At 46.2% G+C, this 24,794-nt stretch overlaps 1 protein-coding gene across 1 annotated transcript in view; it reads right to left on the reverse strand.

The window, feature by feature from the left end:
• The window catches only part of RAD51AP1 (RAD51 associated protein 1), a 260,233-nt gene extending 235,957 nt beyond the window's left edge, over positions 1-24,276 (reverse strand). The window contains exons 1-2 of the mRNA XM_086921308.1: positions 23,962-24,276; positions 6,636-6,676 (exon numbers count right to left, since the gene is read on the reverse strand). Of these exons, the coding sequence (XP_086777434.1) occupies positions 6,636-6,676; positions 23,962-23,978 (58 nt within the window). The 5' untranslated portion in view covers positions 23,979-24,276. The remainder of the gene's footprint in view (positions 1-6,635; positions 6,677-23,961) is intronic.
• Between the last annotated feature and the right edge of the window lie 518 nt (positions 24,277-24,794).

Genomic DNA, 24,794 nt, shown 5'->3' on the forward strand with positions numbered 1-24,794 from the left:
ATTACGGTAAGTGAGAGAGACAGCTTTATCATCTGGTCAAGCAATAATCTGTCTTCCGTTTGGATTACTGGTTTCTTCCTACTAGTGCTGCAACCTGGTCGTGTAGTGTTCTAATCTAGGACCCTGATCGATACTGTGACCTTATGCCCCTATACGGCTAAAAAAACATTTATTCCCTATATTGGCATAACTGATCAAATGCAATATTCAGAAACTAGTCTCTGGCCTCACACGAACAGAGCCACATTTCAGAATCGATTTCTCTGCCACTTCCTTTGCAACCAATTAGTGCAATGACATAGCAGAAGTTACTATCTAAGATTCCTAGATTAACACTCCGAGTTCTTCAACGAGATAAAAACTCAGCAACCTGGAAATCCCTGCTTGCTATGTTTTGATTAGTAATAGAACTCTAATGAGCACTGATAGACGATCACTTCCTAGTGACATCTTTATTGACGTCTTATGTCCAAAAACCTACGTCAAACAAGGCACCTTTCAGGTATAAATATTACCAACGTTGCCTTAAGCAAACGCTGTCTCGCTGCTACTGAAGTTGCTGTTATGCTGATGATACCATAGCTGCTATCGCTACTGCTATCGCTGCTAACTAGCGAACGATGGTGTGGTGAACTTAGGAGCTGAACAGCCGTCCCCCTGCAAGAGCCCAGCAGATGCAAGCTGCCCGCGGACGCTACACCTCCTCCTCCTCCTCGACGCGCTGAGAGAGACGCTGTCTTTTCTCCTGCAGAGAAATCCAGCTCCGGCGTTTCTAGTCTACCCTTGCGGGTGACTGGGATATCGACCCCCTGAAGGAGATACCAGACCTCCATCATTCTATTAATCTCGCTATTACCCAATATAATGAATGGGTTGCATCCGCGGCCACTTCCTTGGTCCAGCTAAAACAAAGCTCCCGAAACAGATCATCCCCGTCTGCCCCATGGTTCTCGGAAACACTAAGGACACAGAAGCAGCTGTGTCGGAGGAATGAAAGGAACTGGCGTAGACACTATTCCGAAGAGGTCAAAATAATATACAAGCACTCGGTTACCATATACAAAAATATGATCCTAGATGCTAAAAAGAAGTTCTTCTCGGAAAAAATCGAGCTCTCCAAAAATTCAAACAAAGCCTTGTTTGAGACCACTAAACAATTGGCTGGCTGCTTACCCAATCTACAACCCCCCTCCTCCCAATTGTTTTGTGATGCATTGGCCAACTATTTTTACAATAAAGTCAATGACAATTATGCTGTCTTTGCAAACTGCGTAAAAATGCCATTAAATACTGCTCTTGAGAAGGCGAGTCCCTCCATAGCTGGTCCTTCTCTCTCTCAGTTTGAGGAGGTCTCTATCCCTCAGGTCAGGGATTTTTTGTTACTCATTAAATCAGGCTCTGCCCTTGATCCTTGCCCTTTTAAAGTATTGCAACCAGTTTTGGAAGTCCTGATCCCAGCTATCACTACTATCTGTAACACTCTGATCAACACAGGAGTTTATCCCTCTGATCTAAAAAAGACATTACTTAAGCCGCTGCTGAAAAAACCAAACCTAGATAGGAACGAGCTCAAAAATTACCGACCGATTGCCAATTTGCCTATTTTGGCTAAAGTTGTCGAGAAGGCTTTAAATGTCCAACTCTCAGCCTTTATAGAATCCCATCATCTATTGGATGATTCTCAGTTTGGTTTTCGCCAACATCATGGGACGGAGACGGCCCTGATCAAGGCCACAGAAGACATCAGAATCATTCGTGATGCCGGTGGCACAGCAGTCTTGATACTGCTGGACCTGTCAGCAGCGTTCGACACGGTCGATCATGCTATTCTGATCGACCGTGTCGAAGATCTGGGGATCAAGCACAAGGCCAAGACTCTCCTGGCATCCTTTCTTGCCGAAAGGACTCAGGTGGTCACCATAGGGCCTTTTCAGTCCACCACCCTGTCCCTGCCGTGCGGAGTACCCCAAGGCTCATCCCTGAGTCCGACACTCTTTAATATATACGTGTCGGACCTTGCCAATACCATCAGAGCTCACGGGATGAGCCTTACATCCTACGCTGACGACACCCAGTTGGTCTTGGCCATCAGAAATGACGGCCAAAAAATGGCCGATAATTTCAATCTGGGCATGCAGGCCATAGGGAATTGGATGGCCTCCAATTGCCTTAAATTGAACTCGGATAAGTCCGAGGTGGTCATCCTTGGAAACTTGTCCCCAGACTGGTCTTCCCGCTGGTGGCCACAGTTCATGGGTTCACCCCCCACTCCGGTCAGCAAAGTGAGGAACTTAGGTGTCATGTTTGATGACCGTCTCACTTTTCTCCCCCACGCAAATCAGATTGCCTCCTCCGCATTCTACAACTTACGAATCATTAAAAAAATCCTCCCTTTCCTTCCTACTTCAGCTGGCAAAACCCTGATTACGTCCTTGGTCTTATCCACCTTGGACTACTGCAATGCTCTATTCCTGAATTCCCAAGAGAAAGTCCTCAATAAGCTGCAAACCATTCAAAATGCTGCTGCCCGACTGCTGGGTGACATCCCCAAATTTCAATCAGTCTCAGGCACCATCAGAGAATTGCACTGGCTCTCCATCAGGAACAGAACTAAGTTCAAGGCTCTGTGCATTGTCTATAAGGCGTTGCACAACCAGGGACCAGCCTTTCTCACTCAACAACTTGTTCCCTACCGGCCTACATGGTCCCTACGGTCTTCTGATCTCCTCCAGCTGGAAGTACCCCGTACCAAACTGGTCTAATGGGGTGACAGAAGATTCCTAGTTTCAGCACCCAAGCTCTGGAATTCCTTGCCACTATTCATAAAGAACAGCCCCTCCTTATGGTCCTTTCGAAAACAACTCAAAACGTGGTTATTTGACCAATAATCACATCCTCCTGTAGGGCTGAATTTGGCAGATACTAGCGCCGAGATGCCCAAGGGCCTTCGTAGCGCTTTACAAATGTTTAAATAAATAAATAAATATTCCAGAGGTATGGTGTTGACTAAACCCTTAGAGAGAATTCTTGAAGCAAACCTTGGCAAAACCAACTTAACTTAAAGCTACTTACTTACTCCCCTCCCAAGTATTAGGCTTAGGTCAGGTACACTGGGGTAGGCGTAGTTAGAAGCACCAGTTGAGTATTTTAGCCTAATGTATATATGAATGTATATATGTTTTATTCATTTTAAACCATTGTATGGCTAAGAAACCATATCAATGCTTTTACAGTATTATTTCACAATACTCATCTTACTGTACGTACTTTTTATAATAACAAGTCTTGCAATTGTGGCAATTCATTTCTCTTGTACGAGAAGAAAGACTGTTCAATAAATGTTACCCTTTATTGAAAACACCTGTCTCTCTATTCTCTACATATTGTGAAAGTAAACTGCACAACCACTGACTGAGTAAAATAACTGTCTATTGTTCACACGACCCTAGAGATTGACTCTTGACCTGAGGAGCAAAGTTGTCATGTTGCACGGTTGTTGGAAAACTGAATCCCTTCTTGGCTGTGCCAGGGAAGCTGATCACTTCCTATTCAGTCAAGAAAGTTTCCAGTGACCTCTGAGCTAGTTGGTAACAAACCCAATTAAGTTTAGCATAGTCAGTAGAGGCCTGGAAGATCCGCACTTCTACGTCGATACTACTGTTTATGTTATTCCAATGCGCAGGGCCTATTGGGAAAATAGGAACTACACTATAGTCGAGCTCAACTGCACACCTCACGTGCACTCTCTCAGACCACACTCCAGAGGTGCTTGGGCTGCAGATCCCGGGGCCTGGGAACAGACTGGGGCAATGGCGCTTTCCTGAGTTGGCCCTCCAAGATGGTCTTTGAGGAAGAGCTACACGACGCCGTGGAGGAATACTTTGAACTCAATGTGAACACGGTGGAGTCCAAGGCCACCTTGTGGGAGGCCTTTAAAGCTTATATCAGGGGGATATGCATCTCCAAAAGTTCTGGTATATTGAAGGATCTCCGCCGCACCCTGGCTGGGATTGAGACCAAATTAGCCGCCTTGGACGTTAGGCATGAGTCCCACATTCCGGTTCCGACCTTCGACATTGAGCAACATTACTGACAGAGTTTTAAGAGGCGGCAGACAGGGAGGCTCACTTTTTGGAGACGCGTGCCATAGCCAGACGGTATGAGGAGGGTGAACGTCCCGGACGCACACTAGCCAGACTGATACATCCCCATCGTGGACCCTCATATCACTAACCTGTTTGGCCCGCAAGACAAGCAGATCAATGAATGCGGGCATTGTCAACAGTGTTTTTTTTCTTATTATCAGGACCCCTACAGGACCAGGGTTACTTCTGACCTGACTGCCAGTAACGCCTACCTGGATGAGGTAGCCTTGGTCTGGCAGGAGCAAGCACACATAGACTTCCTGGCTGAACCCTTCTCGATTAACAAAGTGACCCAAGCAATCGAGGATATAGATAGCTCACAGGAACGGGACCTAGATGGGTTCAACGGTTGTTTTTATAAGGTCTTCAAAAAGATATTAAACCCGCACCTCATCAGGGCTCGAAAATTCCACTCGACGACTCACATAGTCGAGCTAAATTTAACAAGGTCGAGCTATTTTTAGGTCCTACTCGCCCTTGCTGGCGAGTAGGAAAACAAACCAACTATTGTCCTTTGTCTGTGAAAACGGAGCAAATGTGACAAGATAACAAGATTTAAATGCATTTTTATTGCTCACAAAGTTAATGAGCAAGAAAGAAGCCTTTAAATCTTGTTATCTTGTCACATTTGCTCCGCTTTCTGAGACGGAGGTCAAGTAGGTTGCAATTAGGTCGAGGAAATTTTTTAAGGTACTAGTTCTGCAGGACTAGTACCATTTTTGGGATTTTGAGAGCCCTGCTCATTGCTCTGTTCCAGGAGGCCATTGAGCTGGGCGAATAACCCTCCACGCTTTGTGAAGCGGTTGCCACTCTCACTGTTAAATTTCGCTTATAAAATTCTGCCAAAAATGCCTGCTAATAGACTCTCCCTGATCATAGATAAGATATCACCCGCGCAGGCCGCATTGAATATGCGTATGCTGTTTGCCATGCTCCACCGAGTCAATCCCTCCCTCCCTGCCACAGCGATCCTACTGAACGCCGAAAAGGCTTTTGATTCACTGAAGTAGCCCTTTCTTAGAGCCACCCTGGTGCGGCTCGGCCTCCCGCAAAGGTTCATTTCAGTTATCCCACTATTATACACTCGCCCCATGGCTAGAATTCGGTTAAATGGTACACACTCCCCTCAAATTATCCAGAGGGACCAGACAAGGCTGCCTCCTCTCTCCACTCCTCTTTATAATTGCAATGGACCCACTTCTTCGCCATCTCCTAGCTAAACACTCCCAAGGGGCATTCAATTTAATACTGGCCCTTTGTTGCATACTCTTTGTGCTGATGATGTCATTCTTTAGGTAAGGAACCCAGACGACAATTTAGAACCGATCCTTCGTGAATTTACCTGCTTTGGCGCCCTCTCAGGTTTACACATTAACTTGGGTAAATCAGAGGTCTATCCTCTAACCGAGGCCCCATGCACTCACTCCTCGGAGTGATTGTCTCTGGATATCAGAGCATTGCATAACATGTGTTTACTATGTAATCAATAAAATCTGTTTAAAAAAAAAAAAAATACAAAAATAAATCCCCACAAAAAGATTAAGGCGGATGGCCATGCCCCTAATTCGACACTTAAGTAATGCATCACCTCCGGGTCATCCAGATTGGAACCATAAATAAAGCATATCGTCAATGATGAGCCATTAACAGTTATTTCAACAATGACCCAAAACCCCAAGACGTCCTCCTTTACCGTTTTACGAACACCCAGGCCATATCTCATCAGAATCGCAACCCTTCTTGTAGTTGAGCTCTGTCTGGTACAACAGAGTATATCCATGCCCAAGTCATTCAACCACTTTCGATTAGTCCACACAATATGAGTTTCTTGCACACAGAGCAAATCAATACGCATCACCTGCAAAATTTAAGCCATCACCCCCCTTTTCTTTTTATCGTTTAAGCCACATATATTCCACGAACGTTGTGTGACGACTTCGTCAAGTATCTAATCTAGGTATCCACATACACCGGGACCAATTACAAATACTTCAGCTTAACTATGGTCCGGCCATGGTGAAATTATCCGACGCCACATTCATATAACACTTTATACTACGGTGACTATTGAGAGCGCTGAGGTCTTCTATTCCGACTTACCCGATAGAACCTCCCAACTTCCCCCCCATTGTATCTTCTAATCAAGGACACCAGTGGAGACCATTTAATGTTCAAAATGTACAAGGCCTCTAAAATGGACAAGGGAACAGAAGGAGGGATCCATCCTTATGCCTCACTCTATGGGAATCCAGACCCTATCATGAGAAGTAGCCTGTAGGATCTTCACAGTATTGCACTTGATATATGGTGAAGAAATTACATGTATTTGAATAAATTTACATTCATCTGGATGGCTTATTAAGATGAAATCAAGCACAAATAATGAAAATACTATAATTGAACATTTATGTATTCATTTAACAAGTGAACTCTATCAATGGATCAATCAATTTATAGTGTATTCCACGCTTAACCGAGTCCTCTACTTACCATCATTTTCAAACTCAGAGTAATCAATCAGTTTCTTAGTCCTGCAAGTAAAAAAACATGGTTTACTATGCGTTTCTTGGGGATCTAGAATTTAACCAATCAAGAGTTAATTTCATAAATGCTGTACTCTACAAAACGTTGAACTGTTACAGTATTTAGTGCCTTGGGACTGGAAGGAGTGTGAGGATGTTTTAAATTTAAGGTACAGCTCTTGACTCGACAGTAGCAGAGATAGTGACATCACATTATGAGACGTCAGAGCAAGTACCAACATATGATACGTTTCAAGGAGGTCCCATGTCATTCTTTAAACACAATTTTAAAAGTTTTTGGCAAAACAATGACAGATCTTAAAAACAGGCCAAGATGTTCCCCTCCTCAGTCTCCCTATATATCACAGTTACATCTGAGCAATCATGTGCATGCTCTCTGCGCCTCCCTTCTCACCCAAGTCAGAGCTGCTGGTCTTAAGTGTTGGTTATGGATATGTAAATATGGCTAACAAACAAGTTACTTACCTTCGGTAACAATATATCTGTAAGAGACAGATTCGTTATAGATTCTTTACCTTAGAATTACCCCCAGAAAGTTTGTCAACAGTACCCCTTCGCAAGGTGGCGTCCGTCGGCTCCGCATTCGTCGTTGACATTGTGGTCGCCGGGATGACGTCGCGGTAGCTACTTAGACGCTGCCCTTGGGAGCTGACGTTAGTTCTGTACACAACTTTCCACGCCAGAAGCGCAGAGCCAGGCAAGACAATGACCACTGGTGTACAAAACTAGGGACCTGAAGGGAAGTCCTTAACCCTAGAAATCAATTCGCAGAACGGGGAGGATGGGTGGGGCGGTAAGGAATCTATAACTAATCTAATTCCTTACCTTAGGATAGATACTCCAGCAATACCAACCACAGAGATGGATCTGCAAACCAAGTTCACACCAGAAAGTCCTGGAGAACAAGCGGCCAACGAAGCCATCTCTCCTGACTTGACTGTCCAGGCAGTAGTGTCTTGTGAACGTGTGCAGCTATGCCCATGTAGCTGCCTGACAGATGTCATTAAGGGGAACTCCGCGTCCCAAAGAAGTGGTAGCTGCCATCGCCCTGGTGGAATGGGCGCGCAACCCCACTGGATGTTCATTCTTTGCCAAGGAATAACAAGCTTTGATGCACAAAACGACCCATCTAGAAATGGTCAGTTTGTGCATGGCCCGACTTTTTTTTGCACCCACATAGCCAACAAAGAGCTGGTCATCCGAAGTAAAAGGAAAGCACACGCTTTGGATCCAGACGGTGGAGCCTCTCCTTCTTTGGATGGTTGCGGAAAGAAGGTGGGCAAAGTGAAGGTCTGACCAATATGGAAAGGAATAAACACTTTGGGAATGAAGGACGAGTTCGAAGGACAACCTTGTCTGGATGAACAGTCAGAAACGGAGGCTTAGAAGAAAGTGCTTGGAGCTCACTCACCCTGCGTGAATAGGTGATGGCCACCAGAAAGGCAGTTTTTAAGGTCAGAAGCCTGAGAGGACAGTTATGTGTCGGCTCAAAGATATTTGAGAACCAAGTTCAAGTCCCACTGAGGCATTACGAATGGACCAGGAGGAAAAAGATGAGTAATGCCTTTAAGAAAGCGATTTACAACAGGGGACTTGAAAAGAGAAGGCTGATCAGGAAACCTAAGAAAGGCTGAAGTGGCCAAGAGGTAGCCCTTAAGAGTGCCCACAGCAGAGCCCTGCTGGGAAAAAAGAAAAAAGGAACAAGAGGGCCTCAGAAAGAGGGGCAGAAAGGGGATCCACAGCCTTTGCTGTGCACCATGCCATAAATGTGTTACATCTGCTGGCATATACCGTCTTAGTGGAGGGACACCTGGCTGCCAAGATAACATCACATACTGCGGGAGGCAGGTCAAACGAGGACAACTGCTGCTATATGCTGCGGTAACAATATCACTAGAGACTACGTCTATATCATCGGCATAAGCCAATGCTCTATACTCAATATTACGAAAACTGACTGGTTTAATATCTATGTGCTGATTTAATTTATTCAAAAAATAAATCAATATATATTGCAAATAAAAGAGGAGAGCACTGGCACCCTTGCCTTGTGCCCCTGCTGATATTAAATAAATCAGACTCTCGTCCGGATATACGTATAGTGACTACAGGGCGTATATATAGGGTCTTAACTGCTTGTAGAAACTGAGAACAAAAACCTTTCCATCGCAAAACCTCCCACATATATTACCAGGAGACCCTGTCGTACGCCTTCTCGGCGTTCAACAGATCACCCCCAATACTTATTCAGTTGCCTGAGCCCAATCAAGAAGGGCTATTACTCGTGTCACATGATCAGCAGTATCCCTACCTGGGATAAACCGATGCTACAAATTGGATACTAAAGGGGTAATGACCAATCCTAGATGCTGAGCAATGATTTTAGAGAAGATCTTACTATCTGAATTAATCAATGAGATGGGTCTATATGAGGATGGGTGCAATTCAGGTTTGTCCTTTTTTTTAAAAACAATAATGATAGTGTTACGCCACGAATCTGGTGCAATTCCGCGTTGAGCAGCGAGGAACAATGTTATAAGTTCCGGTCTTAGGACTTGATGAAATGTCTTATAAAATTCTAGAGGGATGCCATCTGGACCTACCGCTTTTCCTATAGCTAGCGACATTATTGCTCCTTCCACTTCCTTCCAAGTTTTATATGCTGCTAATTCCTCATTTTGATCTTCTGTAACTTTATTAGTTTCAATATCAGAACTAAATTCCATCATTTTCTCATCTGTATCTACTATTTCATCCTCTGTAAATAAGTATATTATAATATTTGCGAAAAACATTCAAGACTTCGCCTGAGGAATCCTGTATCTGATCGAGATGGTCCCGTGTCCTATAGATTCTATTAGTTATTTCCTTCTGCTGTAGTCTTTTCGCTAAGATCCTACCAGAATTTTCCCGTGCTTCATAAATTTGAGCCCTATACATAGCCAGTTTCGTGGCAATTTTTGTATCAAAATGGTGATGAATTTTCACTTTTAAAACTGCAATGGCCTTTAATGTTTTTTCCAAATTTAGTTGCCGGATTACTTCCCCCTCTGTATCTAATAGCCTTAGCTGATTCATCCCATCCTTAATTTCTGCCAAAATTTTAAATTGTTTAGCTGTAGAATAGCTAAATGTTTCCCCTCCGAACACTGGCCTTGAATGTATCCCAGACAATAGGATCTGAAGCAGTTCCCCGATTATTTAAAAAAAAATCTGTAATCCAATCACACATGTGCCCACAGTATTCAGGATCTAATAAGAGTTTGCATTCAAAGGTCCATGCCTTTGGCTGGGCCCTAGAACTGATGTCAAGTTCTAATACGACCGGATTATGATCTGAAATGATCCTGGGTATAATCTCTACCTTAGCACTTGTTGCTTTTTCAACTGAAATAAAGAAGTAGTCCAAGCGCATATGTTTTCTATGGGGGAGCCGAGTAAAAAGTATCTCCAGGAACATTTTTCCTATGAGTGTACCAAACATCGGCCAGCGCAAATTCTTTAACTAGGCCTTGGGTAGCTTCAAAAACTTTTTTTTCCCCCGTATATGGTCGATCACTAGTAATATCAAATCAGCCCTCTAAATACAGATTGAAATCCCCACAAAGGACCAATTTAGATACCTCCATCGTACATACTATACCAGACAGCGCTTGTGGAGGGCGGGCTTGGTTGTATCCCCAGATTGCATTAGTTGTGGGTCGGAGGTGGGAACGTTGATGCATACGGTATGGGACTGCAGGGTGTTACGGAAGTTCTGGAATGGGGTGTTCCGGTGCCTAGATGAGGTCCTGGCTTGGGTGCTTCGGAGGGATCCTAAGCTGGCTCTGCGACACGTCATGGCTGGGGTAGGGAGCAATAGGTATAAGCGCCATTTATTGTTACTGGGGCTAACGCTGGCCAAAAGAGACATTGCACAACCATGGAAGGCGCCCCAGGCCCGTCGCTCATAGCCTGGAAAAATGGGATGGACTTGTATGGGGCTGGAGCAGCCCATTTATGTAGCTAGGGGTTGTCCTCGAAAGCACTTCAAAATATGGAAGAGGTGGGCAGACTATTGTGGTCTGGAGCTGGATCCGCCACCTGAGGACAATGCTATCCAGCCTCCCTGACAGTTCAACAGCCAGGACTGTATTACAGATACATTTGTGCACATGGCAGACGTTATACTAGACGTGCATGATACAGGCGGAGCAGGCAGCGGCGCGCGGGGGTGGGGTGGGGGGTTTCTTCAGTTTCACCTTTTTGCTTGTATGGTTGCTTCTTTACAGGAACTGAACGCATTTGTAATTGGTACATTGATACTGGTGATTGTCTCTGGATATCAGAGCATTGCATAACATGTGTTTACTATGTAATCAATAAAATCTGTTTAAAAAAAAAAAAAAAGAAATCCCCACAAAAAGATTAAGGCGGATGGCCATGCCGCTAATTCGACACTTAAGTAATGCATCACCTCCGGGTCATCCAGATTGGAACCATAAATAGAGCATATCGTCAATGATGAGCCATTAACAGTTATTTCAACAATGACCCAAAACCCCAAGACGTCCTCCTTTACCGTTTTACGAACACCCAGGCCATATCTCATCAGAATCGCAACCCTTCTTGTAGTTGAGCTCTGTCTGGTACAACAGAGTATATCCATGCCCAAGTCATTCAACCACTTTCGATTAGTCCACACAATATGAGTTTCTTGCACACAGAGCAAATCAATACGCATCACTTGCAAAATTTAAGCCATCACCCCCCTTTTCTTTTTATCGTTTAAGCCACATATATTCCACGAACAGATGGATAATCTACCAGTCATTGTTATACGATTAAATTAATCATACCTTGTCTGCCCTGCCCATAACCTAAGCTACGCTTCATAATACATAAAGGAAACATTGTCTCTCTCATAAACATAAGTACCATACCCTTGATATCACATGAACCCCAAAAACCAAACGTGCCTTCCCCCTCCCCTCCCACCCCAAAGCTGCCCCACACCACTTCCCTCCCTCTCCCAAATGAGGCATAAGGACTGAGTCCTCTGTGATGGGTAGTGGATTAATAACACTCCCATTGACCCCCCCCTAAAAAACAAAAACAAGACGACCCCCCTGAATCCATAAGAAGAGATCCCCTAACAACCTAAGAGCACATTTATACAATTAAGCAAGTATAAGATGGCCAACTGGTAGGAGCCCCACGAAGGAGCTCCAAACGCTTGGGATCCCCTGTGTGGATTATCCCTGTTAGCGAAAGTCCTGCCAGCGAACCCACAAACACAACGAAGATTAACCTGCACACTTTTTGAATTGAATTTACTGGAATCACACCTCTTACCTGGAGACGGGATGAACATCATCAGCGGAGCAGATCAGCCAGCGGACTTTCCCCGATATAGATCTCCACGTTACTAAATTCCTCATCGGCTCAGGATTTACATTCAGCCGAGACCGTGGCGCCAGGACGAACAGGATGCCACCTGATGCGTCGGAGTTGCTGATTTGACCCGGAGAGTACGGTCGGTACCTCGGCAATACTGAAGACTCCAGCAGCAAGCTCACAAGAACGTCGGGGGAGGCAACCGCGACGTTCCAAACGGTGTTCGAGGAACGAAGAAATTGTGGAATCCTGCCCAAAGAAAACACCCTGCACTCTCTGTGGCTGCCTCCGTGAATGCAGGAGCGGGCCTAGTTAGCCCCTTGGCATTTCCCACTGATTGAAGGTCCCGGCACAGGAATCGCAGCGCCCCAGATCTGCCTCTGTGAATGCATGAGCGGGCTTTGCTAGCCCCTCGACAGTGCCCACAGGTCAGAGGTCCCCACACAGGAGCCTGGGGGCCTGGATCTGCCGCGTTGTACTCAAAAGGAGACGCCAGGAAGATCACATCAACCTAGAAGCAGCCGCACTCCACATCAAAAGGAGACGCCAGGAAGCTCGTATCCACTTAGGAGCAGCCGCACTCCACCGGTGCTGCTCGCGGAGGTTACGGTCTGGGCAGGAGCCCTCACAGCAGCAGCAGAGACAGCTCACAGAGAGTCCTAGCAAGCGACGAGCTGTCTCTCTTCTTTCTGCCTGATCCTCGCACAGCGCGTTCGCCCCACCACCCATACTGGCTTCTTTACCTTCACGCTCCCATGAAGCTTCAAGCGTGTCAAACCACAGAGTCATTATCGTCCTGTTCCCACAACATAGGAGGCAACTACCATAACAAAGGCAAGTTTCTTTTTACCTCTTCTTCGGCTGCCTTTCATTTTTTAAACCCGAACTTCTGCGTTTGACTTTTTATTTTTATTTTATTTTTATATTTTTCCTTTGTCATCAAGACTTTTGCTTGCTTGCTCTGTACCTAAAAAAACATATCGCTTTACTGAACAAAATGGCCCTGTGTATATCTAAAAGCTAATGGCTCCTCAACCTATTTGTACAGTATAAAATGGCCGTTTGTTGTTGTGTTCCCACTACCCTATGGCAATTGAAAGAGGACCATAGTCTCTACAAACACTAAACATCCTAATAGGACTTACCGGTGCTGGACACAAACAAAGGACTATACACCTGTGCAACAAGTCATACTAAGGATTCGGCCATCTTGAACTGTCCTCATCACATTGCTTTAGGCCGATTTTTCACATGTCTAGCCAGCTCAGGCCGGTTTCTCGCTCCCTTACACCGCATGCCATCACTTCTAACCTGAACCACCACCCTCACCCAGCACCCTCATAATCTCCTAGGTCACCTGACCTCCCACCCACCCTCCCACCTCACCTCCACCACCCCCATACAACTTTCTTCTAAAGACACAGGTCCACATTCATACCTCAGCCCAGTCTGATTTTAGCCTCTGGTGCAGCTATCGTCATCTGCGCACGCCCACCCTCCTTCCCTTCCCCCTTCCTACCCCCCTACCTCAACTCCATTCCATCTGAGTCCCTTACCCCCATACTTCCCCACGACGCCCGACATCACCTCACACTGCTCACCTTGCTAACACGCAACATGGAACTCATAGGCACACATACATTCAATATCATTTACCCCCACATCTCTCACAAAAAGCCTCCAAACGCTTCAAGCACAACTTCCTAAAACTACATCCTGAAACCCTCTTCTCTGACCCCTATTTTTCTCTACACAACGATCACATTACCACTGACATCATCTTCCACACCAAACGCAGAGCCCAATGGCGGAAAGCATTCCTAACGCTACTCTCGATCTCCTCCACTAGAAAATCTCCACATCCTCATGCAATCCACGAATCATAATCTAAATTTACTAGAGAAGATCTTCCCCATCATTAAAAATCATATATCCAATCCCCTACGTCAACCCAACCCTTCCCTCTACCCAACCTACCCCTTCTGCCAACACATCTGCCGCCACATCAACATCCCCCTCTATCACCCTCCTCCCCGCTCATCCCCACCCTCCTCAGGCATCGGATCCATATGCCCGACCTCCTAGACTAACCTCACCTCCAACACACCCCATCCCATCTCTATCCACCAACTCACATCCCACCAAACCCTCACGCCTCACTCACCAGCACTTACAAAGGCACCCCACCACCACCATACAGATCTAATGCTGGCACATTCGTCGGCTTCCCTCCATTCCCATCCCGAACACGCTGCCCCTCCAGCCCGCATTCCGCACCCAGCTACACCCACCACTTCTATTCACCAACAACCCACCCTAACACCACTGTTACCCGCACTAACAGTTCCCCCACCCACATATATGCCACCACCCATTACTCTATATGTGCCCATCCACTCATGCATATCTCAGTCACCCTCTCCACTCCCATTCGCCCCTGATACCACGATGGATGAGCCATCATACATCTACCCCACTCACAATAGCTCAAGATACCAGTCTCGATAGGATTATGTCCGCACTCCTACAAATCAATGATGAACTCCACACTCCTAAAAGGATGATTGCTAGACAACCAATGCACATCAGATCTGCATACACGTCTAGATCAAGCTACCTCCCAACTCGCCTTTCACGCACCCCCAAGCATAGTCGCCTCTCCTGGAATTCCATTCCATCCCCCAATATCCCTTCCAGCCCATTCCGAAGCACCAACCCATTCTCAGAGAAGGATATTCGCTCCCTTCTACTCTCCTACAATCCCCCTCTCATCACCCCCATCGCGCCACAAACATGGCCATCACCCCCAACCCACACAAAGCCTCCACTCACAACAATAGAGGAATCATCGACAATAATCTTAGAAGAATCACACTCACACTTAATCCCACCCCTTCCCTCATCACACCCAGTCTTAAATGCACCCTGCTGAACTGTAGATCGGTCGCTAGACACGCAGTAGATATCGCCGACCTCATCATCTCTCATGAGCTTGAGTTGCTTGTGCTTACAGAGACGTGGCCAACTGAATCCTCCTCACCCCTCTTGGACATTCTGGTAACACCAAACTATGACATCATCAGACTTGATAGAAGCGAAAAAACTGGGGGAGGAATAGCATGCATTCACAGGAGCACCATCTCAGTAAATAGAGCGTTATCCCCCACACTCTCCTCTTGTGAATACCTGTGCATCAACATCACTAGCAATGGCACGCCAGTATGCTCCCTACACATCATATATCATCCACCTCGTGATAACCTTACCTTCACAGAACACTTCATGGACATGGTCACAACGACCACCGGACGTCAAAACACTCAAATAGTCCTAGGCGACTTCAATCTCCATTGGAACGACATTAACGACTCAATGGTCAACAGCCTCAAAAACTTCATCGGCGCGCTTGACCTCACCCAAATTTGCAACAGCCCCACACACAACAAAGGTGCAATCCTGGACTTAATAATTTCCAAAAACAACTCCATTCAGCTTGACTCAATCCTTCCCTGTGATTGGTCAAACCACCACATCATCACTTTCTTCATCAGGGAAACCGTGAAACTCAACGCAGCCCAATCCACTAAACCAAAGATATATAAAAGAGACTTGAAAAAACTCAAGCCCAACACTTTTCCCACCCACTCCCATAAATTATTCCAGCCTCCGGATGGCCTCTCCAACGTACATGACCTCACCAACCACTACCTTAATTCAATGTCTGCGGTTATCAATGAGGTTGCCCGTCTGCAACTAAAGAGAGTTTCCTCGAAAATCTCTAAACCCTGGTTCAATGACCTGCTGAACGATGACAGACGTGCTCTTAGAATTTCGGAACGCATTTGGAGATCAGTCCCATCTTCCAAGCACCTTAAAATTCTAAGGAATACGAGAAATGATTACTATAGAAAGATCAAACGCACTAAAGCCGAATATTTCTCCCAACAATTAGATCAAGCTAGAAATCGTCCCCAAAAACTTTTTGAATTAATCAAATCACAATCTAAGGATGAACCTCAACAACTACAAGATACCTCTCGCACCCACCCCACGTGGAACAAATTCTCTGCTTTCTTTAATCTAAAAACCGAAAACATCAAGAGAGATCTTCTCAATGACCTTACAGTCTCGCCCTCACACTAAAATTCCTCCCACTCTTCCAACTCCGCCACAACAAGCATCCCCAAAAATTAAATTAAAAAACGAGACAGCCTGGTCCTCCTTCTATACCTACACTGAAGAAGCATTAAGCAAGATTCTTAGCACCCCGAAGCCGGCCAATCATACCACCGATCCTCTCCCCGCTAACGCAGTTAAAGATCTAACCCCTCTGATCCTGCAGCTCTGGACCAGGATCAATAGTTCTCTGCATCAAGGCTGCATCCCTAACATCCTCAAAATTGGTCAAGTGTCGCCCATCCTAAAAGAAAACACAGCTGACCCGATGGACCTTAACAACTATCGCCCTATCTCCAACAGCCCTACCCTAGCCAAACTCTTGGAAAAATGTGTACTCCAACAACTGACAACACACATTGACCACTTCGACCTGCTTGACAAACAACAATCTGGCTTCAGAGCAGGGCATAGCACCGAATCAGCCATGACACACATTATCGACGAAGCTTTACAAATACTCGATCAGAATGGATCATGCCTACTCATCTTATTAGACCTATCCTCAGCCTTCAATACGGTCAAACACGAGAACCTATTTGACCTGCTGAATCTCAGAATGGGCCACAGTGCTTAATTGGTCCTTTCTTCAAAACCGGACCCAAAAATTCAAGGTCAATAATTCCTTGTCCAAACCCGTACCAGTAACTCCGGGAGTCCCACAAGGGTCCGCACTATCCCCGACACTGTTCAATCTATTTATGGAACCTTTTACTGTCCTGTTGCAAGCATCCAACGTCCAATTTCACATGTATGCAGACGATACACAACTTTACCTTAAGATTCATACTCCAGAAGACATCAAATTACTTAACAAAACGCTGATGAACACCAAATCATGGCTAGCTGAGAACTATCTCAATCTCAAAGCACTAAAAACTGAATCCCTACTTATAGCTCCACCCTCCAAAATACCACTCCTCCAGGATTGGTTCAAAAACACCTCAGGGCATTCAACATTCAACCAAAATCATTGGGTATAACCCTTGATTGCAACCTCAACATGCATAAACATATTGGCAACGCAACAAAGGGAGCAAATTTCCAGATTAATACTCTAAGGAAGCTGAAACCCTTCCTACCAAAAAATGACTTCAAGACGGCAGTTCAAGTCTAGTTATCCCCAGGGTCCAGAATGGAAGTGTCTCTCTTTCCGGCCTCCCCAAAGCAACAACAGCACCACTAAGAGCCGCCGCAGCCAGACTCATCACGGGCTCAAAAAAAAGGTCCCACATCTCCCCTGGCTTAAAAGCCTTGAATTGGCTACCATGGGAAGCCAGATTTCACCTAAAAATAGCCTGCATGACTCACAAAGCCATTCACCATAAGACACCCAGCTATCTCTCTCAGAAACTGATTATCTCTGGGGGTAAGAGATCCACAAGAAGTGCAGAAAACCTATTACTGAAGCCACACAGATTCAATAAGACGAAAACTAATAAACGTTCCTTCTCAGGGATGGCTCCTAGGATCTGGAACTCACTACCCCTAGAAACCAGACTTATCACATCTACAACACTTTTCAACAAGCATTTGCAAAACAATAGGTCTCGCATTAGGAAAGTTTGAGCTATTGGTCTTGTAAATAACAATTTTTTTATTTATGTGTTGGTTTTGAAAATAGCTAAATTAATAGATTTGTCATTTACAATGCCACTAGTTATAACTTTCGCAAATGTGACACCTATAACCTGGGGTTGCGCTGAGTGATGCTGTGATCGTGCTGAGTGGTGCTGTGGTGGTGCTGAGTGGTGCTGTGGTGGTGCTGTGGTGGTGCTGAGTGTTGCTGTGGTGGTGCTTAGTGGTGCTGAGTGTTGCTGTGGTGGTGCTGAGTGATAATGTGGTGGTGCTGAGTGATAATGTGGTGGTGCTGAGTGGTGGTGCTGAGTGGTGCTGCGGTGGTGCTGAGTGGTGCTGCGGTGGTGCTGAGTGGCGCTGAGTGATGCTGGAGTGGCGCTGAGTGATGCTGTGGTGGCGCTGAGTGATGCTGTGGTGGGGCTGAGTGATGCTGGGGTGGGGCTGAGTGATGCTGGGGTGGGGCTGAGTGATGCTGGGGTGGGGCTGAGTGATGCTGGGGTGGGGCTGAGTGATGCTGGGGTGGCGCTGAATAATGCAGGGGTGGCGCTGAATAATGCAGGGGTGATGCTGAGTGATGCTGGGGTGGCGCTGAGTGATGCTGGGGTGGCGCTGAGTGATGCTGGGGTGGCGCTGAGTGATGCTGGGGTGGCGCTGAGTGATGCTGGGGTGGCGCTGAGTGATGCTGGGGTGGCGCTGAGTGATGCTGGAGTGGCGCTGAGTGATGCTGGAGTGGCGCTGAGTGATGCTGGGGTGGCGCTGAGTGATGCTGGGGTGGCGCTGAGTGATGCTGGGGTGGCGCTGAGTGATGCTGGGGTGGCGCTGAGTGATGCTGGGGTGGCGCTGAGTGATGCTGGGGTGGCGCTGAGTGATGCTGTGGTGGCGCTGAGTGATGCTGGGGTGGCGCTGAGTGATGCTGGGGTGGCGCTGAGGGATGCTGGGGTGGCCATGAGTGGTGCTGTGGTGGTGCTGAGTGGTGCTGTGGTGGTGCCGAGTGGTGCTGTGGTGATGCTGAGTGATAATGTGGTGGTGCCGAGTGATATTGTGGTGGTGCTGAGTGATGCTGGTGTGGCGCCGAGTAGTGCTGTGGTGGTGCTGAGTGATGCTGTGGTGGTGCTGAGTGATGCTGGGGTGGCGCCGAGTGATGCTGGGGTGGCGCCGAGTGATGCTGGGGTGGCGCCGAGTGATGCTGGGGTGGCGCCGAGTGATGCTGGGGTGGCGCCGAGTGATGCTGGGGTGGCGCCGAGTGATGCTGGGGTGGCGCCGAGTGATGCTGGGGTGGCGCCGAGTGATGCTGGGGTGGCGCCAAGTGATGCTGAGTGGTGCTGTGGTGGTGCTGAGGTGCTGTGGTAGTGCTGAGATGCTGTGGTGGTGCTGAGTGATAATGTGGTGGTGCTGAGTGGTGCTGTGGTGGTGCTAAGTGGTGCTGGGTTGGCGCTGAGTGATGCTGGGGTGGCGCTGAGTGATGCTGGGGTGGTGCTAAGTGGTGCTGTTACATTAGTTACAAGTCAACGAGTAATTTAAGTCCTTATGTTCGTCCATAAAGCAATTTATGGCACCAAATTTAAACCTCTTTGCAGTGTTCCAAGTGGTATACGCCAACTCGTGCTCAGGGATTCTCATGCCACACTCTTTAAGAGGTTCAAATGAAAAGTTTTGGGGGGTCAGGCTATCTTGGTGGCCGCACTAGTGCTATAGAGTTTTTTGCCTCAATCTTTGTGTCAAAAGTAGGGGTGGGCGAAAAGCGCATAGCTTGGTAGAGCAGAATTACGTGACATTACAGCACATTATGCATCATTATGTGAAGAACTTAACCCAGATTTTAACCCTAATTCCATATGGTTTCTAAGCTATGTGAGGATGTGCCGGGGATGTATAAATATGCATGGGAGCTAAATATGACGTTTTAGAGCTCACGCTGCCTGTGCTCATGATGAACAGCCGAGGAAGGAAAGGAAACCTGCTTGCCATTAAATGCAGCACTTACATTAACCGGGAGCAAAACAGAAGGAGCTAGAGGAGGGGTGCTATAAAAATATGAAATGTGGCAGACACAACTGTACCAGAGTGAGCCACTGAACAGGCGGCTTGATTTGCGAGGACGATGGTATTTTTTGTTTTCCCCGTAGGAAGATTTTCTTGACATGACAGAGCTTCCTTGGGAAAAATACAGGAACACAGCTTCAAGGCAAGGCGTGTCTGGTCACGCAATGCTTCGGTAATTCAGAATGTGTGGGGAAGGGACAATGGTGTTTGATTACAAGTGGGTCACAGTGACGTTGTATTAGGAGGGGGTAGTGCAATCTGAGGGACGCGGGGAGAGAAGGGAGGGGGTAGTGCAATTAGAGGAGCCTCCAGGAAGCCGAGGTGAAGGGAGGAGTTAGTGCAATCTGAATGACGATAAGAGCGGGGAGAAAAGGGAGGGAGGGGGTTATAATAGCTGAGGGGCTGATGCAGGTTTGCTAAAGCACAGATTCAAAACTTTTTTTAAATGCTGAAAGGAGCCTACTTTCTTTTTTTAACCAGCGGTGATTGTGGGGAGGGGTGTGGGGCGGGGGCAGCAAGACAGACATGCTGGGTGGGAGGAGAAAGGGAGCGAGTGAAAGCACGAGTGCCACGAGAAAAACAAGTCTTTGGAGGAGGGCTGATTAATGCGATGATGCGAGGCGGCTCGGGGAGCAAACGGCAAGCGCGTGCACTGGCACATTCACTCGACCTAATCCGCAATGGTTTCAGCCCTTGGTTTAGCCTCTATACTCTAGTCCTATTATCCCTTGCGGGATTAATAGACGAGACCTAAAAATAAGTGAATGTGTCCTTGTGTAACGTAACCGGCGCTCATGTACAGCGCTCCAGTACCCTCGGGTCGAATTTGCTCTATATGAATCTGCATTAAAATAAACAATAAAATTCAAGCAGCGGTTCGAGGCCCGGTCTTCATGCCCTTCATCCTTCTGAGGCCAGTTAGACAAGTTACAATTCCTTGTCACTGCGGTGCCTACGGGCGCCCAAGAGACATAAGCGGGGGTCAGGCACTGTCTGGGGAGGGGTGAAAGGGTGTTATTACAGTTGGGCATAGAGTACATACAATTCCGAGGAACCTGCAGCACGCATGGAGGACTGACTGCACCCCCTCCCTGGGCCTCCCCACCACCAACACCACCCCCCAAGTTCATCCGGCGGCAGGAGTGGACCAACGTGCGAGAGGATGGGTGATGGGGAGGGGGGGGTTACACAGGGTATTTTATTTTATTTATTTAATGCGATTTTATATAGCGCGAACTTTACCCGAAGGTGTCAGAGCGCTTTACATAAGAACCAGTTGCAAAACATAAGGACTGTGGATTACATGCGTTACATAAAAGATACAAACAGAAAAAATTGCAAATGTACAAGATGTGGCTTTAAAGTGTGTAGGGTGGGGGCGTTATCAATGCAAGTCAGGTATGCGCAAATACTGGGAAATGGCAGAGGATGGATGTTTTGCCGGGCTCGGCCCACGGACATGTAACTATCTGTGAAGGATTAGAAGTACCACAGAAGGTTTAATGAGCGAGGCAGCGACAGGAAGAGGCAGCGACAGGTCTAGTTACAGGGCTAAAGGAAGGGGGGAGCCGGGGGACGAGACCCTCCTAGAGAAGGAATTTTCAGATAAGGAGAATGGGGTGGGCTGGCTATGAGCCATTGGGCAGTCCCTCAAATCTGGTCTGTAGGGGTGAGACGGCGAACGTTTACCTAGCACTCCGCCTTTCATTGTTCCAAGGCCAGTTACAGGAATGACTGTCATTTCTTGTACGGGAGGGAGGGGGGGCACTGTCTGGGGCGGTAGGAAGGGAGTTTATACAGTGAGAGATGCGAGGGAAGCCGGAGCTGGTTTGCACAGGTGGGGGCAGAGCAGACTGTACCTTCGGGAGAGGAGGGGGCCCCTCGAGGCGGGTGGCAGTTCGGACGCATGGGGAGTACGAGTCATACTCAAAAAAGTAACTGTTAACCCTTTATATTAACAGAGCGCTTTACATAGCACCAGTTGCATTACATGCGGGCACATTCATTTTTGTTAGGCAGGGGAAATTTTGTGATTTGCCCAGAATCACAGCATGTTCAGAGTCCTTGCCGAGACTCTAGCCGTTAGACCAACCGTACTCTGGCATACTTTAGAAAAAGCTGTGGTACTAATCGATTTTCATGCAAAGGATTTATATTACCGAGGACATTACGTGTCTCTTTAATTGACAAGACACAGGTAGGGTTATTTTAAAGTTTCACCAGGTAATTGGGAGTATAACCAACGGCTCTGTTTGTCGAAAATGTACTTGTTCAATTAACCTGCTAGATTATACCTTAAATCCAGAATAGGGTCACAGATTACCACAAACAGTAGACAAGATTAGACATTGCAAAACAGACATATACAATGCTGCTATAATTACCCATTGAGAGAGTAACTAAAGTACACATTCTTACTTCATTTTGATGTTAATTAAACACTGTGGTGGTTATAAATTGACATGGGTTCAATTTATGAATCAGTGTGGCCCGTTTCTTCGGTTGTCTGTAAACAGGCTGCCATACCTTGCAAAACACTTGCACAGTGGTCTGTGCAAGTTAACAAAAAACACCAAACACCAGCCCTCGTTTACAAATTCGGGACACATAAAAAAAGCCTTTGATGAGGCAGGGAGCGGAGCGGATACCCTTGAGGTGAAGCTGCTGGCGGCACCACGCTGGGGAAACAACAGATGGCTGGCTTTGATGTAGTGATGCGAGGCAGGCAGATGGAAGCACGTGCACGGGACACATGCACTACTGGAAATCCGCATTTTTTGAGAGCTTAGTTTAGCCCCAATAGGTTTCGAGTTATAAATGACTCGACCTAAAAAGGAAGTAAAGGCGATTCTCATGGAAAAATTCACATGATCATCACCTAAGGACACCAGGACTTCTCCACTGGTCGTTCTTTTAGTATATGATTGCAAAAAGACAACCTACAGATGCTGTCTCGGCCCAAACCCTTCTCTTTGTTTTATTTTGCACAACTTGTTATTCATATCTGATCTACCTCATTTGTTTGATGTTTCACATTATGTTCACCTACATTCGTTTCGACTTGTTTTGTTTTTCCTGCACTTATCTGGAAATATTGGTTGTGGGGAGATATATGCCTAGCTTTTCGATCCTGTTTGACATGTTGTATTGCCACATGATGGAGTTTTAAAATAGATGCACTTATTTTATTAGGGCTGTTATTTGTATTTGTAGCCATCTCAGTGATATCCACATAAGAGAAGTAGCTTCTTGAAAAGCTACTTCAAAAGTGCCAGAAAATGATTGGTCAGTTGACACTTCCTATGATGTCACTGCTGTGATACTACATCTTATGCGGATCAGAAGTGCCTATCGTGTCGGGGCCCCAAAAATTCTAGGGCCGGCCCGGTTTCCTCTAATTTCTATGATTGAGTTTCTGAAAATTGGCTACAACTCATATCAAAGATCACAACCTCTCCTTCTTTGAAAGTCATACGCCTGCAACTTAAGAACACCCTCAAGCTTTTCTACTAATCTGACCAGCCATCTGAATGAACTCACATAACCCATCAATAATTACAATACAAAATATCTGAATCCAGTAACCGAAAACTCAGAGAGGCCACATATTGGTAATCGTTCTGATCTACTTGAGAGAAAGCGTCACGTTTGACCTTAGAATGTTACTAATACACCAACTGCAACCAAAACAAATGTCACACTAGCACACAGAAAACGTGGCAGCCATATAAAAGGTATAATTGTTGATGGCTGGTGGTGCAGAACATCATCTCGCCTCAGGTAATAAGTAGTAAACTTGCCTAAAGACCCGATTCATGTGGGAACCTCCCGAAATGTTAAACCAAAATCTTGTTTTCTTAGCTGTCCACTTCCTAAAATTACCTCTGCTTTAATATGTCACTGATTATTTCGCTGGATTTTTTCAAAATCTTCCACTTTAAAAATGTTGACATTCATGACTATGAGGCGCAGCTATAACATCTCTAGCACTTGCTGGCTCTGGCGCACGGCTGCAGAACATCTAGCGCAAAATATAAACTGATTGTAATCTATAGAAATCAGAGAGCTTAAAATAAATGAAATTAGATCTTTGCACAAACCTTCCTGCTCGATCCATAGCGGTGGCTTCCAAGACTAAGGTTGGAATTCAAGTTCACATCACCGACCAACGAGATCAGAAGACGAGAATCAACGGAGAAGCCTTCAGGATAACATGATGTTAAAAGCACAGTAGACAAAGGTATCACTAGGCAGAAGTAGAAATCTATCTGCTTTAGTCCCGCCGGTACCCTTTAGCTTGGACTCCGAGACAAAATCCCTCGAAAGTTTAGGCTGCTGCAGTTTCGCGCCCGACGTACCTTCAAACTAAGCGCCCGGAACCATAGGAACACAAAAAAGCTCGCCCAGTCCTATCCGGAATGAGAGTGATATTGAGGCGGCCATATTGACAAGGAGTCTTTCGAGAGCAATCTTATACCTTAATGTAGGAAAACAAGGACACAACCAATTTTCTCAATAAGACCAAGCATTCACAAACTACAAAATGTAGAATTAACTTATGTATGATATTTAATTCATTGACACTGACTAGGAATTTGAATACATTTGCTATATTTCATATTAGCAAGATGCCGCATGAGCATGGTTAGACTTTCTTTCCAGAGTACCTAAAAATAGCGAAAAAGAAACTAGTCTTGTGTGACAACTGACCCAAGAAACGACGCTGACCCGGAAGTCAAGGACATTATTGGTTCTATTAGAGGAAATCACCTAAGCAACAATGTAGTGTGTCACTTGCGCCGCTACGCTTAATTTCTGTGCGTGTTGTCTTTAGGCACCCAATCAACGCTAAACCACTTATGTCAATATTTTTACAAAGTCTGTTTGCTAGGTTGGCGAACGGAAAGTCTTCTACATATGGACGTACAGGAAA

This window comes from Lissotriton vulgaris, chromosome 1_1, assembly GCF_964263255.1.
Source record: "Lissotriton vulgaris chromosome 1_1, aLisVul1.2, whole genome shotgun sequence".
Classification (NCBI taxonomy): Eukaryota; Metazoa; Chordata; class Amphibia; order Caudata; family Salamandridae; genus Lissotriton; species Lissotriton vulgaris.